Raw genomic sequence first — 16,639 nt, forward strand, 5'->3', positions numbered from 1 at the left:
AATGAAGAAAGTATATAAGTGAAACAGAGACGAATGGGAAATTGTTTTAGTGAAATTGGCTGATGCCACAACCTCTGTGCTTTCCATGCAGTGTAGCCGCGCGGTCAGGGGTGCTTTGTCACGGTGTGTGCAGCTTCCCCTGTCAGAGGTTCGAGTCATTCCGCAGGCAGGGGTGTGTGTGTGTTGTCCTTAGCGTAAATTAGTTAAAGTTAGATTAAGTAGGGTGTAAGCCTGGGGACTGATGACCTCAGCAGTTTGGTCCCATAGTCCTTATCACAAAGCTCCAATTTACTCTGTGCCTGTTGCTTTCCTATACAGCTATTTGAGAACCACAAAATGCAGTACATACCGGTAGTTTCTTTTATGGACTTTCTTTTTATTTAAGATGTGAAAGAGGAAGGCCTACGGTCTTGAACATAATTGTGACTGGTGATGAGACAGGAGTTTCAAGTGCTAATGTGGAGACAAAACAGCCATAATAGTGTAGATTTGTAGCACTTCATTCAACAAAAATAGCATGCCAAACTCTGCCAGCATGAAAGAGATAGTCATTACAATGGCAACACCATGAAATAGCAAAATTGTTAAAGTTGCATGAAGTGTAGCCTATAATATGTTTGGATGTGAAAATAATCAGAAGCTTCAGTAAAACCATTCTCTGTAGATAGGAGTAACATTATCTACACTCTGTATGTAAGGAAAGATAGTACAACAGTTTTCTCATTCAAATATATTATTCAAATGTTGGTTGTTTATGGGAAGGTCATGTTATGTCTCATGCAAGGAGAAACATCTACAAGCAAATTTTGAATTGAACAGCAACAGGATCGTGACCTATCACCTGAGTGCAATTTATTGTTCCATATTACTGCTACTTGCTTTGGTCAAGACCGTGGAATGTATGTGTTCACGAGGGCCAATGCCATGCTGGATTTCAGTGGCTCCATGTGACTAGCACCTGAAGAGACAGATGCATTGTTCAATCATCCGTGCAGGAACATCAGCTGCATCACATATCTTGAGTTAGGAAATGGGCTTGTTGTTGGCAGCAAGACAAGTATCCATACAAATCATGCAATGTTGTTTGGAGGATTATGAAATGTCAGGAAGGCAGTGACCATTCTTTTGGGTGGCAAAATAGACAGACACATCAACAGTGATGTGTCCAGTGATGACTCTGGACAAAGGAATGGCACCATACATCATTTTAGACATTTCCCAGTTCTATGTACAGCTTCGCAAATGTATATATGCCTCTGTGGAGTCTCTGAAGAGAAAACTGTTGCCAGACTGCAGAAATCATTGTTGTATAGGCCCAACAGCTGGTTTTATGGTATTGGTAACAATGGCCTCTCATTTGTTTATTCAGTTATTCGTCCATCCATCCATCCATCTATCATATTCCAGACATCTTGCACAATTCACCACCAATCCAGGGTGTACAGGGACTAATTTATTAATAGTTTGAAAATTTTTATTAACAGTTAATACTTAGGTACTTCCTCCCACATCCTAAATGCCAGTTTCAGCCATTGTTTAAGCCTGAAAGCAGTTTGATCTAGTTTGGAATTCTGAGAGGCAAAGATATCCCTTTTAGCAGATGTAGTAGGCAACAAGATGAGTTGTGGGGAGGGGTTTTTAATGCTATTTACATTTGTGCCATCTAAATCTAATTGAGACAATTAGTAAGAAGCCGTAACTTTTAAAAAAGCTCCCACATTTGCATTTCACCATCTTGCCACTACTCATATGCTGTTAGTAGCCCAACATTTACTTGCTCGTAGTGGTATTTTTCAAAGACTACAACTTTGTACAACTGGAAATGCAGAATCCCACACACATCACTACCTGTCACACAGTTCCACAACAAACACTGATACTTGCCATTTAACTAACAGAACCCTTCAATCCCTGAATCTAGACAGTCAAATAATTTGCAGAAAGAGTAGGCAATGAGGCATGTTTCCAAATTTTCCCCTCTCTTTCACATAGCCAGTAATTTGACTATCAGGAGTTTCGTTCCTGATTTGTTACAGCTGGTTGGCTGTGCCCAAGAGTGTCCACAGAAATTTTTCCAGAAGGAACAAAGGGATGGGGGTGAGGAGACGGTGGTGGAAAAGATGCAAGACTGTAAAACTGCCACTTTTTAATATAAATGAGGTAGTTAGTTTTGAAACATGTCATGCCATACAAACAAAATTTTATACACGGCAAATAAAAACTTACGACAGTCATTCAATTTATGAATTAAAATTTTCTACTCAGCAAGATAATGAGAGACCACATGTTACCACTGCTATCCTGATCTAACTTGATGCAGGGAGTGTTATCCTGCCCAGAATCTGCATCAGGTTTCTCACCGACTGAAAACATCTAAGCATCGGTTGTCGAGTGGCTCACACAACTCACCAACCACTACGATAGATGAACTCTTCCACAGATCTACAGCAGCATGGAATGACATGCTTGTACCTGTCATACAAGTTCTGTGTGACTCGATACCCAGGAAGGCTAGAGCCACTGTTGCTCTCTTAGGTAGAAGCTCAGTGTACTCAGAAAATTGAATTGACTGGAAAAGTTAGGGAAGTCTTGGGGAATTTTAAAAGATACAGAAATTCTGAGAGATTCTTTGGGTAGTTTAACCATTCATCAACACAAAGAAATGTTTTGACTCATTTTGCTACAAATCATCATAAGACTAGAAACAACTGGTAGTGGGATCACATTTACAAATGTTAAAAAATGCACTGAACTGTTGCAATGTTTGTTACTCGATCAGAGCTACTGCTGGTGTGCTCTCCAACCTCAGGAATCTTCATGACTGAGATTTGTTCTTGGGCTCCAGGTCCATCTCCCATTGCACAATTGTGAATGCAATGGAGTGTTACGTGTGCACAAGAATTTATCACATACCTGTAAATTCATCATTCATACAAAACGAGAGGTGTTTTTAATTGGAAAAAATATGAATATGAATCCATATTTGAAGATCCATGTTTTGCAGATCAGCATTGAATATTCAGGTTTAGGTTCCTTTTTGCTCATTTCAATGCAAAGTAGGTCCTCATGGCTTTTTCACATTGTCACACTTTAAATTAACAGTGACCTTAGTGTGAAGAACCATCCAGCTTTCAACACATTCTACCCATTGTTGCTATCAAAGTTTATTCACACTGCAATCCAGTGACATGTAATTGTGATGGATGACTGTAATAAAGAAATTTCCAAAGGCAATAAAACCATATAACTATCAAAATTTGTTGATACAACTGTAAATCCCAGTTGCAGTTCGACTAATCACTAATGGGAGATGTGTCAGCTCAAAGAAATTTCAGTTACAGCCATGAAAACAAATAAAACAAAACTTTCTCTCACATACAACAGAACTGCTGATAGAAATTCAGAATTTCAACATGGAAAAACTTGGAAATCCCATGGCAATCATTGGATGAAACGAAGTCACCACCATGCTACTAAATTTTGCTATCCTCCATACACACAGTAAGGAAAATTTTGTTACTTTTTTATCCTCTCTGATGTTTTAGTTTTAATGAACAGCAGCATACAAAGATGCAGTTTTAAAATTATTCTAATTAAACATTACTCCAGGTTTTTTTCCTAATGAAGGCTACTTTGCAAGTAGCTTGTACCTTTACCCAATTTTCGGTGGTATATTTATCTGTATTTGTCTTTACTTGTCACATACATCTACATACATATTTCGGAAAACACTGAAACTCATGGTGGAGAGTAATTACCACAGTATCACAGGTTTGCTTGCTCGTCAAATGGCATAGGGAGCACAGGGAAAATTGATTCTTAAAGGTCTCTGGATGTGTGCTGAAATTAGTATAATTAAACCTTAAGGTTATCACAGAATCGACAAAATGTAGGGGGATGAAGAATCTCTCTAGATTCTTAACACTAGTTGCTGAAATTTTGTGTGTAGGTTTTTTGTAGGATAATTTATGTCTGTATTCAAGAATCTGTCAATTCAGGTGTTTTCAGAAGTTCTGTCATACTTTCATGTGAGTCAAACAAATTCGTTATTATTCATACCACCCTTCTTTGTATACATGAAATATCTTCTATTAGTCCTATCTGGTATGGGTCCCATCCATTTGAGCAATACTCTGAGATGAGATGCACAAGTGATTAGTTGGCAGTCACCTTTGTAGACTGATTGCATTTTCCCAGTTTTCTACCAATGAACTGAAGACAGCTACAACTTAGCCAGTGTGATCATTCTATTTCTTATCCTTACAAATGGGTTGACAGAATCTAATTGCGTATCGCTGATGATGTATTGATATGATATTACATTTCTTTGTTTTGTTAGCTGCATAATGTTACATTTCTGTACATTTAAAACAAGTTGCCAACTTTTGCACCACATTCAAATCTTATTAAGATCCGAATGACTATTTCCATAGCTTATTTCAGACAGTACTTCTTGACAGGCAACTGCATCATCTGCAAAAAATGTGAGACTGCTGTCAATATTGAATGCCAATTGTTAATCTAAAACATGAATAACAAGGGTTCAGACAAACTTGCATGTGGTATGCCTGAAGTTACTTCTACATCTGTTGGTGCTTCCTCATCCAAGATACCATGCTGCCTGCCAAGAACACCAACAAGCTGATCACTTACAGTGTCATACTTTTGTGGGGTTTTCATAGTGGAGGTTACTAACCTGTCTATAGGGCATTGATGGCCTGGGGACGCCACATGTGCAGCAACGACCAGCGCCACAGCTCTCTGAGTCACATGATGTCGTTCCAGAGGTGATGGGGGCGTGCTTGTGACCTCTCGCCGATGGCACTTTGCCACCGCCACCACCTCCAAGAGAGCAGTAGCACTTGTCTGCAGATGTGCAGGTGCAGGACTCGCTGTCATAGCTACACTCACTGCATGAGAAGTAGCCACTGGACGAGCGGTTGTTGGCCATGTTACCAGCAGCAGTGGCAGGCGCAGGGCTGCGAATGGCACGAGTAGGTAGCCTCACATCCGTGCCGCACATGAAGTCACTATCCTCGGACGTGCTCACCGTTGGACGCCTCTTCAGAGGAGGTGCACCTGTGCCAGCATTAATCAATAAATGAAATGGAGGGGTCTAAATTCTTAACTGTATGTTAAATACTGAAATACACAGTAGTATGTTTCAGAATGATATGTGTTTCATATTTTTCATCTATAGTCAACATCAGCTGCAGCAGAACGCAGATTCACTCAGAAGTCGGAAACAAGATGGCTCTAATACGGACAGCAAAAGGGGTGTCACTGCCATGGAACCTCAGATAGAATTATAATCAAGTGGATATGCAATATTTTCCAGACAATACCCTTCTTTCTTCAGACGCGGCCTCAGTGTAATGGCGATTTGTATATTGCAAACTGAATCAATAATTCTGTGAATTTATTTAACATACAGACCAATCGCACTGTTCAAGCTCTGACGAAGTGCAATTACTTTTTATTTGCTGCAATTACATCTTCTAGTCTGTATTTAAGACATTTTCTTGGAATGAAGGAACGAACCAACTAAATAACACTTTTGGGTTTGAAAGAATAACCTTACTCAAGAATTATAATTTCTGAAGTGGAAATATAATATATAAACTAAAAAATGTTTTTCCTATGATATTGTACTTTATCCAGTCCATCCAATTGTATCTCTGAAACCCACTACCAAACAGTTTTAAATCAACTTTTTGTTTTAAACCAGTCTTACTGAATCATTGTACACCACCATACATCATACTCTGTATTCCACACAAATAACAAGAAAAATCCTACTTGCACATTTTCCCAACACCAGTTCTTTTGTGGAATAAGTTTATGAAGTTAAGAACCCTGGACAGATCACAAGATTTCACGATACACTGGATTGGACTATGGCACATACTAAAATGTTGCAACACAAGATTTAGAAGCAACTGCAGCTTCACCTTCAGGCACCTTAGCAATGTGATCGATGTGATGTACTTCCGTAAGAATCATAGACATACATAAACTGTGAGATTAAGAGAAATAAATTTTCAGTCAGGTGGTTGTGATCAGCTTCTGTATGGTCGCAGGTGTCTGCAGTAGAGGCAAGATTCGAAAACTGCCATTTTTGAAACTACTGATTTGGTGAGTTTGAGAATGTATCGTGACTAAGGACTCATTTTGACAGGAAGTTAACAAAACTTATTTTACGAGGTGGTATCAAGAAGTTGCCAAATATATGGATTAAAATAATTACATCCTGTGATAAAATGCTCTTAGGTGATCTTGTTGTGACAAGATGATGTGACCGTATGGCTGATAACCTAAAAGAAATTTACCACCGGAATATTTCGAGAAAAACTGAAATCATGTAAATTACTTCTTACTGGGACTTTTTTCATCACCATTACCTTCAAAATTATAGCCAGTTATTCATGTTGCACATGACATGGGCCCTGGAGCATATTTTCTGGAGCTATATGTTTTTCTTTTTTTTTGGCCGGGAAAGGGGGGGGGGGGGGAATTAACTGTTGGGAGTTCTGAGTGGAAAATAATGATATTGTTTGGGATTATGTGTACCTGATAAATAATATTCTTAAAACATTGGAAATAATAGATCACTGACATGATTTGTTCGAAGAATATAATCATCGTTAAACTATAGTTTACATGTTACAAATTGGCACTGGGATTTTATTTATATGTTGTATTCTACATTGGTCTGCTGTATCTTACTATGAATTTGAACATCAGTAATGTTGACACAGGTCATTGCGTTTACATTTTCAACAAAGCTCTGTCAAAAATCTTTTCGCGATGTACTGTCACCTAACGACACAGGCTGTTAAGTGAAAAAGTGCGACAACCAGAATACTCTTGATGTCTGACAGATATTTATTTGAAATAATCTGTAACTAGTGTGGTAGGGCCATGCAGACTGCAGAGAATTTTGGTCTTGTTTAGTATGAATATCTGTGGCACTGTAGTGCTGCAGGTCTCAGAACCTTTCACATTATGTGCTCTGAGCAGTTGAACAGAGTGGTTGAGTCTACAGCAGGTAATTATGTGATCATTAACCAATTTTTCTTCCAGCTGGGGGTCACACTGACAGCATCATACCCTGTATGAGATTTTTCTTTTGACGTATTTTCCTCTAGTGGAAACAAAATGGTGTTACTTTCCCATAATGAAATAAAAGAAAGTGAAGTTAAGCTCTGTGGATGGGTGCAGACAATCCTTGATGAGGTAGAGAGTGAGTTCAGCTGTAACAAACGATTCAAAACTTAATACAGATTATACACGAAAACATAACAGTGAAAATGGTTCAAATGGCTCTGAACACTGTGGGACTTAAGATCTGAGGTCATCAGTCCCGTAGAACTTAGCACTACTTAAACCTAACTAAACTAAGGACATCACACACATCCATGCCCGAGGCAGGATTCGAACCTGCGACCGTAGCAGTCATGTGGTTCCGGACTGAAGGGCGTAGAACGGCTCGGCCACCCTGGCTGGCTTATGTTCCATTGGATGAATAATTTAATGTGCAGCTAGGATACATTAGCTACCCATCCACCTGCCTTTCTTATTAATTGTCATTGACATTTTACTTTATTTTTTCATAGAATGTTGATGTCAATAATTTTTAATTCATTAATACAATAAATAATCAGTTTATGTTTCACTTGTATTTTCTCTGAAGGAGCACGTAGTTCCCTTCTGTTCACTGATTTATTCTACTGATTGAAAGGAGACATATATATATATATATATATATATATATATATATATATATATATATATATATATATATAAGACTTAAACATGTCTGCTTGTGTCTGTATGTGTGGATGGATATGTGTGTGTGTGCGAGTGTATACCTGTCCTTTTTTTCCCCCTAAGGTAAGTCTTTCCGCTCCGGGGATTGGAATGACTCTTTACCCTCTCCCTTAAAACCCACTTCCTTTCGTCTTTCCCTCTCCTTCCCTCTTTCCTGATGAGGCAACAGTTTGTTGCGAAAGCTTGAATTTTGTGTGTATGTTTGTGTCTCTCTCTCACTCTCTCTCTCTCTCTCTCTCTCTCTCTCTCTCTCTCTCTCTATATATATATATATATATATATATATATATATATATATATATATATATAAAACTAACTAACACCACTGCTGAAGCCCAGGCTATCCGTGATCTGAAGGCTGACCGATCCATCGTCATTCTTCCGGCGGACAAGGGTTCCTTCCACAACCGTGGTACTTGATCGTCGGGAGTATGTCGCTGAGGGACTGTGTCAGCTTTCAGACAACACTGCATACAAAGTTTGCCAAGGTAATCCCATTCCTGATGTCCAGGCAGAGCCTAAAGGAATCCTCAGAACCTTAGGCCCCCTACAAAACCTTTCACCTGACTCCATCAACCTCCTGACCCCACCAACACCCCACACCCCTACCTTCTACCTACTTCCTAAAATTCACAAACCCAATCATCCCGGCCGTCCCATTGTAGCTGGCTACCAAGCCCCCACAGAACGTATCTCTGCCTACGTAGATCAACACCTTCAACCCATCACATGCAAATCAAAGACACCAACCACTTTCTCGAATGCCTGGAATCCCTACCCAGTCTGTTACCCCCGGAAACCATCCTTGTAACCATTGATGCCACTTCCTTATACACAAATATTCCGCACATCCAGGGCCTTGCTGCGATGGAGCACTTCCTTTCACGCAGATCACCTGCCACCCTACCAAAAACCTCTTTCCTCATTACCTTAGCCAGCTTCATCCTGACCCACAACTTCTTCACTTTCTAAGGCCAGACATACCAACAATTAAAGGGAACAGCCATGGGCACCAGGATGGCCCCCTCGTATGCCAACCTATTCATGGGTCACTTAGAGGAAGCCTTCTTGGTTACCCAGGCCTGCCAACCCAGAGTTTGGTACAGATTTATTGATGACATCTTCATGATCTAGACTCACAGTGAAGAAGAACTCCAGAATTTCCTCTCCAACCTCAACTCCTTTGGTTCCATCAGATTCACCTGGTCGTACTCCAAATCCCATGCCACTTTTCTTGACGTTGTCCTCCACCTGTCCAATGGCCAGCTTCACATGTCCGTCCACATCAAACCCACCAACAAGCAACAGTACTTCCATTATGACAGCTGCCACCCATTCCACATCAAACGGTCCCTTCCCTACAGCTTAGGTCTTCGTGGCAAACGAATCTGTTCCAGTCCGGAATCCCTGAACCATTACACCAACAACCTGAAAACAGCTTTCGCATCCCGCAACTACCCTTCCGACCTGGTACAGAAGCAAATAACCACAGTCACTTCCTCATCTCCTCAAACCCAGAACCTCCCACAGAAGAACCCCAAAAGTGCCCCACTTGTGACAGGATACTTTCCAGGACTGGATCAGACTCTGAATGTGGCTCTCCAGCAGGGATATGACTTCCTCAAATCCTGCCCTGAAATGCGATCCATCCTTCATGAAATCCTCCCCACTCCACCAAGAGTGTCTTTCCACCGTCCACCTAACCTTCGTAACCTCTTAGTTCATCCCTCTGAAATCTCCAAATCTCCTTCCCTACCCTCTGGCTCCTACCCTTGTAACCGCCCCCGATGTAAAACCTGTCCCATGCACCCTCCCACCACCACCTACTCCAGTCCTGTAACCCGGAAGGCGTACATGATCAAAGGCAGAGCCACGTGTGAAAGCACCCACGTGATTTACCAACTGACCAGCCTACACTGTGAAGCTTTCTATGTGGGAATGACCAGCAACAAACTGTCCATTGGCATGAATGGACACAGGCAGACAGTGTTTGTTGGTAATGAGGATCACCCTATGGCTAAACATGCCTTGGTGCACGGCCAGCACATCTTGGCACAGTGTTACACCATCCGGGTTATCTGGATACTTCCCACTAACACCAACCAGTCAGAATTCCAGAGATGGGAACTTGCCCTTCAGTATATCCTCTCTTCTCGTTATCTGCCAGGCCACAATCTCCGCTAATTTCATTTTGCTGCTGCTCATACCTCACCTGTCTTTCAACAACATCTTTGCCTCTGTACTGCCACCTCGACTGACATCTCTACCCAAACTCTTTGCCTTTACAAATGTCTGCTTGTGTCTGTGTATGTGCGGATGCATGTGTGTGTGTGTGCGAGTGTATACCTGTCCTTTTTTCCCCCTAAGGTAAGTCTTTCCGCTCCCGGGATTGGAATGACTCCTTACCCTCTCCCTTAAAATCCACATCCTTTCGTCTTTCCCTCTCCTTCCCTCTTTCCTGATGAAGCAACAGTTTGTTGCGAAAACTTGAATTTCGTGCGTATGTTTGTGTGTCTATCGACCTGCCAGCAATTTCATTCGGTAAGTCACATCATCTGTGTGTGTGTGTGTGTGTGTGTGTGTGTCTATATATATATATATATATATATATATATATATATATATATATATATATAAAAATAGAGGGAAACATTCCACGTGGGAAAAATATATTTAAAAACACAGATGATGTGACTTACCGAACGAAAGTGCTGGCAGGTCGATAGGCACACAAACAAACACAAACATACACATGAAATTCAAGCTTTCGCAACAAACTGTTGCCTCATCAGGAAAGAGGGAAGGAGAGGGAAAGACGAAAGGATGTGGGTTATAAGGGAGAGGGTAAGGAGTCATTCCAATCCCAGGAGCGGAAAGACGTACCTTAGGGGAAAAGAAGGGGTATACACTCGCACACACACACACATATCCATCCGCACAGACACAAGCAGACATTTGTAAAGGCAAAGAGTTTGGGCAGAGACGTCAGTCGAGGCGGAAGTACAGAGGCAAAGATGTTGTTGAAAGACAGGTGAGGTATGAGCGGCGGCAAATTGAAATTAGCGGAGATTGAGGCCTGGCGGGTAACGAGAAGAGAGGATATACTGAAGGGCAAGTTCCCATTTCCGGAGTTCTGACAGGTTGGTGTTAGTGGGAAGTATCCAGATAACCCGAACGGTGTAACACTGTGCCAAGATGTGCTGGCTGTGCACCAAGGCATGTTTAGCCACAGGATGATCCTCATTACCAACAAACACTGTCTGCCTGTGTCCATTCATGCCAATGGACAGTTTGTTGCTGGTCATTACCGCATAGAAAGCTTCACAGTGTAGGCAGGTCAGTTGGTAAATCACGTGGGTGCAATCACATGTGGCTCTGCCTTTGATCGTGTACACCTTCCGGGTTACAGGACTGGAGTAGGTAGTGGTGGAAGGATGCATGGGACAGGTTTTACATCGGGGGCGGTTACAAGGGTAGGAGCCAGAGGGTAGGGAAGGTGGTTTGGGGATTTCATAGGGATGAACTAAGAGGTTACGAAGGTTAGGTGGACGGCGGAAAGACACTCTTGGTGGAGTGGGGAGGATTTCATGAAGGATGGATCGCATTTCAGGGCAGGATTTGAGGAAGTCGTATCCCTGCTGGAGAGCCACATTCAGAGTCTGATCCAGTCCCGGAAAGTATCCTGTCACAGGTGGGGCACTTTTGGGGTTCTTTTGTGGGAGGTTCTGGGTTTGAGGAGATGAGGAAGTGACTGTGGTTATTTGCTTCTGTACCAGGTCGGAAGGGTAGTTGCGGGATGCGAAAGCTGTTTTCAGGTTGTTGGTGTAATGGTTCAGGGATTCCGGACTGGAGCAGATTCGTTTGCCACGAAGACCTAGGCTGTAGGGAAGGGACCGTTTGATGTGGAATGGGTGGCAGCTGTCATAATGGAGGTAAGGTTGCTTGTTGGTGGGTTTGATGTGGACGGACATGTGAAGCTGGCCATTGGACAGGTGGAGGACAACGTCAAGGAAAGTGGCATGGGATTTGGAGTACGACCAGGTGAATCTGATGGAACCAAAGGAGTTGAGGTTGGAGAGGAAATTCTGGAGTTCTTCTTCATTGTGAGTCCAGATCATGAAGATGTCATCAATAAATCTGTACCAAACTCTGGGTTGGCAGGCCTGGGTAACCAAGAAGGCTTCCTCTAAGTGACCAATGAATAGGTTGGCGTACGAGGGGGCCATCCTGGTGCCCATGGCTGTTCCCTTTAATTGTTGGTATGTCTGGCCTTAGAAAGTGAAGAAGTTGTGGGTCACGATGAAGCTGACTAAGGTAATGAGGAAAGAGGTTTTTGGTAGGGTGGCAGGTGATCGGCGTGAAAGGAAGTGCTCCATCGCAGCGAGGCCCTGGACATGCGGAATATTTGTGTATAAGGAAGTGGCATCAATGGTTACAAGGATGGTTTCCGGGGGTAACAGACTGGGTAGGGATTCCAGGCGTTGGTGTCTTTGATGGAGGATGGGAGACTGCATGTAATGGGTTGAAGGTGTTGATCTACGTAGGCAGAGATACGTTCTGTGGGGGCTTGGTAGCCAGCTACAATGGGACGGCCGGGATGATTGGGTTTGTGAATTTTAGGAAGTAGGTAGAAGGTAGGGGTGTGGGGTGTTGGTGGGGTCAGGAGGTTGATGGAGTCAGGTGAAAGGTTTTGTAGGGGGCCTAAGGTTCTGAGGATTCCTTTAGGCTCTGCCTGGACATCAGGAATGGGATTACCTTGGCAAACTTTGTATGCAGTGTTGTCTGAAAGCTGACGCAGTCCCTCAGCCACATACTCCCGGCGATCAAGTACCACGGTTGTGGAACCCTTGTCCGCCGGAAGAATGATGATGGATCGGTCAGCCTTTAGCTCACGGATAGCCTGGGCTTCAGCAGTGGTGATGTTGGGAGTCGGATTAAGGTTTTTTAAGAAAGATTGAGAGGCAAGGCTGGAAGTCAGAAATTCCTGGAAAATTTGGAGAGGGTGATTTTGAGAAAGAGGAGGTGGGTCCCACTGTGACAGAGGACGGAACTGTTCCAGGCAGGGTTCAATTTGGATAGTGTCTTGGGGAGTTGGGCCATTAGGAATAGGATTAGGATCATTTTTCTTCGTGGCAAAGTGATATTTCCAGCAGAGAGTACGGGTGTAGGACAGTAAATCTTTGACAAGGGCTGTTTGGTTGAATCTGGGAGTGGGGCTGAAGGTGAGGCCTTTGGATAGGACAGAGGTTTCGGATTGGGAGAGAGGTTTGGAGGAAAGGTTAACTACTGAATCAGGGTGTTGTGGTTCCAGATTGTGTTGATTGGAATTTTGAGGTTTTGGGGGAAGTGAAGCTGGAAGTGGGAGATTGAGTAGATGGGAGAGACTGGGTCTGTGTGCAATGAGAGGAGGTTGAGGTTTGCTGGAAAGGTTGTGAAGGGTGAGTGAGTTGCCTTTCCGGAGGTGGGAAACCAGGAGATTGGATAGTTTTTTGAGGTGGAGGGTGGCATGCTGTTCTAATTTGCGATTGGCCTGTAGGAGGATGCTCTGAACAGCCGGTGTGGATGTGGGAGAGGAAAGATGGAGGACTTTTAATAAGGATAGGAGTCTTCGTGGCAAACGAATCTTCTCCAGTCCTAAATCCCTGAACCATTACACCAACAACCTGAAAACAGCTTTCGCATCCCACAACTACCCTCCCGACCTGGTACAGAAGCAAATAACCAGAGCCACTTCCTCATCTCCTCAAACCCAGAACCTCCCACAGAAGAACCCCAAAAGTGCCCCACTTGTGACAGGATACTTTCCGGGACTGGATCAGACTCTGAATGTGGCTCTCCAGCAGGGGTACAACTTCCTCAAATCCTGCCCTGAAATGCGATCCATCCTTCATGAAATCCTCCCCACTCCACCAAGAGTGTCTTTCTGCCGTCCACCTAACCTCGTAACCTCTTAGTTCATCCCTATGAAATCCCCAAACCACCTTCCCTACCCTCTGGCTCCTACCCTTGTAACCGCCCCCGATGTAAAACCTGTCCCATGCACCCTCCCACCACCACCTACTCCAGTCCTGTAACCCGGAAGGCGTACACGATCAAAGGCAGAGCCACGTATGAAAGCACCCACGTGATTTACCAACTGACCTGCCTACACTGGAAGCTTTCAGTGTGGGAATGACCAGCAACAAACTGTCCATTGGCATGAATGGACACAGGCAGACAGTGTTTGTTGGTAATGAGGATCACCCTGTGGCTAAACATGCCTTGGTGCACGGCCAGCACATCTTGGCACAGTGTTACACCGTCCGGGTTATCTGGATACTTCCCACTAACACCAACCTGTCAGAACTCCAGAGATGGGAACTTGCCCTTCAGTATATCCTCTCTTCTCGCTACCTGCCAGGCCTCAATCTCCGCTGATTTCAATTTGCCGCCGCTCATACCTCATCTGTCTTTCAACAACATCTTTGCATCTGTACTTCCACCTCGACTGACGTCTCTGCCCAAACTCTTTGCCTTTACAAATGTCTGCTTGTGTCTGTGTGGATGGATATGTGTGTGTGTGCGAGTGTATACCCCTTTTTTCCCCCCTAAGGTACGTCTTTCTGCTCCCGGGATTGGAATGACTCCTTACCCTCTCCCTTAAAACCCACATCCTTTCGTCTTTCCCTCTCCTTCCCTCTTTCCTGACGAGGCAAAAGTTTGTTGCGAAAGCTTGAATTTCATGTGTATGCTTGTGTTTGTTTGTGTGCCTATCGACCTGCCAGCACTTTCGTTCGGTAAGTCACATTATCTGTGTTTTTATATATATATATATATATATATATATATATATATATATATATATATATATATATATATATATAGTAGGATTATTGTAACTTCCCACCTTATGTTCTATATTTGGGCATTTCAAGATAACAATTCTGTTTTGTAATTTATAGTTAACAATGAGTATTAAGGAGAGTGTGATGAAGTCTGGGTAGTTCCATTACTGCAATAGGTTTCACAGTCTCACACACCGCCGGATACTGCAACATTAATAATTTCTGAATGTCAATTTTGTGATGATAAAACACACCAGTTCTTTGTACATTGAAGTTTTCTTGCTTTAAAATATTTATTTAACCTGAAAATGTTTGCAATTAATTATAATTAACATTTTTAATCATTTTGACCTAAATTATTGATAACTATTGAGATTAAATTGATTATAAGAGTTTATTTTGTCTTCATTATTCTAATTTTGAAATATGACTTCACGATACCAGTAGTGCAACAAAAACTTAACCATACTACACTGGTGGGCAAAACTTGAAGAAAGTATTTTTTGCATGATGTGTCACTGGAAAGTGATATAGCTCAATGAAAGTTAGACCATACATAGAAAGAACTGGTACAGTATAGCACAGAAGGCAAATAAAAAATATGCAAGGAGATGAAATGACACTTTTATTGAAAATCCTTGAAGTCACTGCAATTTATGGAGGCCTTCTGGTCATTAAGAAAGGCGGGATGCTGTTCTTAATAGTGTGTGTGATTACTTCAGACAGCAGAGCATGCTCTGCTACTCCCCTGCTGTCCCGAAGATTTGTAATGAGTTCTCGTGGCAAGGCGTTCCATTCCTTTACCAATGTGTTTGACAACTGCTGGAAGGTCATTTGTGACATGAACATGGCATATCTATCCTCGATTTATCCCACTCATGAAACTTCCTGGCAGATTACAACTGTGTGCCACACCAGGACTCAAAACTGTGGTTCTTTACCTCTTTCAGGCAAGAGGTCTAGCTATTGAGCACTTCAAACAGTACTCATGACCTGTCCTCACAGTTCTACTTTCCTCTTTACTTCATCTCCTACCTTCCAGACTTCACAGAAGTCCTCTTGCATAGCTTTCCGGACTAGCACTTTTGGATGAAAGGATAATGCTGAAATATCGCTTAGCCAGGGGATGGTTTCCTCCTTGGCATCCCACACATGCTCAATGGGATTTATGTTGTGTGGGCATTAGCAGGCCAGTCCAGTCGCCAAATATCTTCTCATTCCAAGACCTCTTCCGCCTGTGATGCTGTCGTGCATTGTCATTCATAAAAATGAAGTCAGAGCTCATTGCACATTGGAAAAGAGTACAGTGTCATAAGAATTGACTGAGGTACTCTATCGTCTGTAAGCCTCTTCATCTCCTAATAACTACTGCAACCTAAATCCACTTGAACCTGCTTACTGGGTTATTTGTTGGTCTCCCTCTACAATTTTTACTCCCCCCCCTTTTCTTCCACTTTCTCTTTCTCTCTCTCTCTCCCTTCTAATACTAAATTGATGATTCCTTGATATCTCAGAACGAGTCCTTTTAGTCAGGCAGTCAAGTTATGCCACAAATTTCTTTTCTCCCCAGTCCTATTCAGCACTTTCTCATTAGTTACACGATCTACTCATCTAATCCTCCGCATTATCCTTTAGCACAACATTTCAAAAGCTTCTGTTCTCTTCTTCTCTGAACTGCTTATTGTATGCACTGCTGTACATGGTTACACTTCGTACTAATACTTTTGCAAAGGCCTCCTAACACTTAAATTTATTTTTGATTTTAGCAAATTTCTTACTATTGGTAGTGTACATTTTATACTCTCTTTAGCTCAGCCATTGTTAGTTATTTTGCTGCTCAAATTGCAAAACTCATCTACTTATTGTAGTGTCTCATTTTCTAGTGTAATTTTCTCAGCATCAATTGATTTAATTCAAATAGATTCAATTACTCTTCTTTCACTTCTCTTCTAATCTCTTTTCAAGACACTATCCATTCCATTCAG

At 42.3% G+C, this 16,639-nt stretch overlaps 1 protein-coding gene across 1 annotated transcript in view; it reads right to left on the minus strand.

Moving 5' to 3' along the window:
- Nucleotides 1–16,639, minus strand: part of LOC124545622 — a 247,759-nt gene that overhangs the window by 11,840 nt on the left and 219,280 nt on the right. The window contains exon 12 of the mRNA XM_047124569.1: nt 4,697–5,079. Within this exon, the coding sequence (XP_046980525.1) occupies nt 4,697–5,079 (383 nt within the window). The remainder of the gene's footprint in view (nt 1–4,696; nt 5,080–16,639) is intronic.

This window comes from Schistocerca americana, chromosome 8, assembly GCF_021461395.2.
Source record: "Schistocerca americana isolate TAMUIC-IGC-003095 chromosome 8, iqSchAmer2.1, whole genome shotgun sequence".
In the NCBI taxonomy this organism is placed as follows: Eukaryota; Metazoa; Arthropoda; class Insecta; order Orthoptera; family Acrididae; genus Schistocerca; species Schistocerca americana.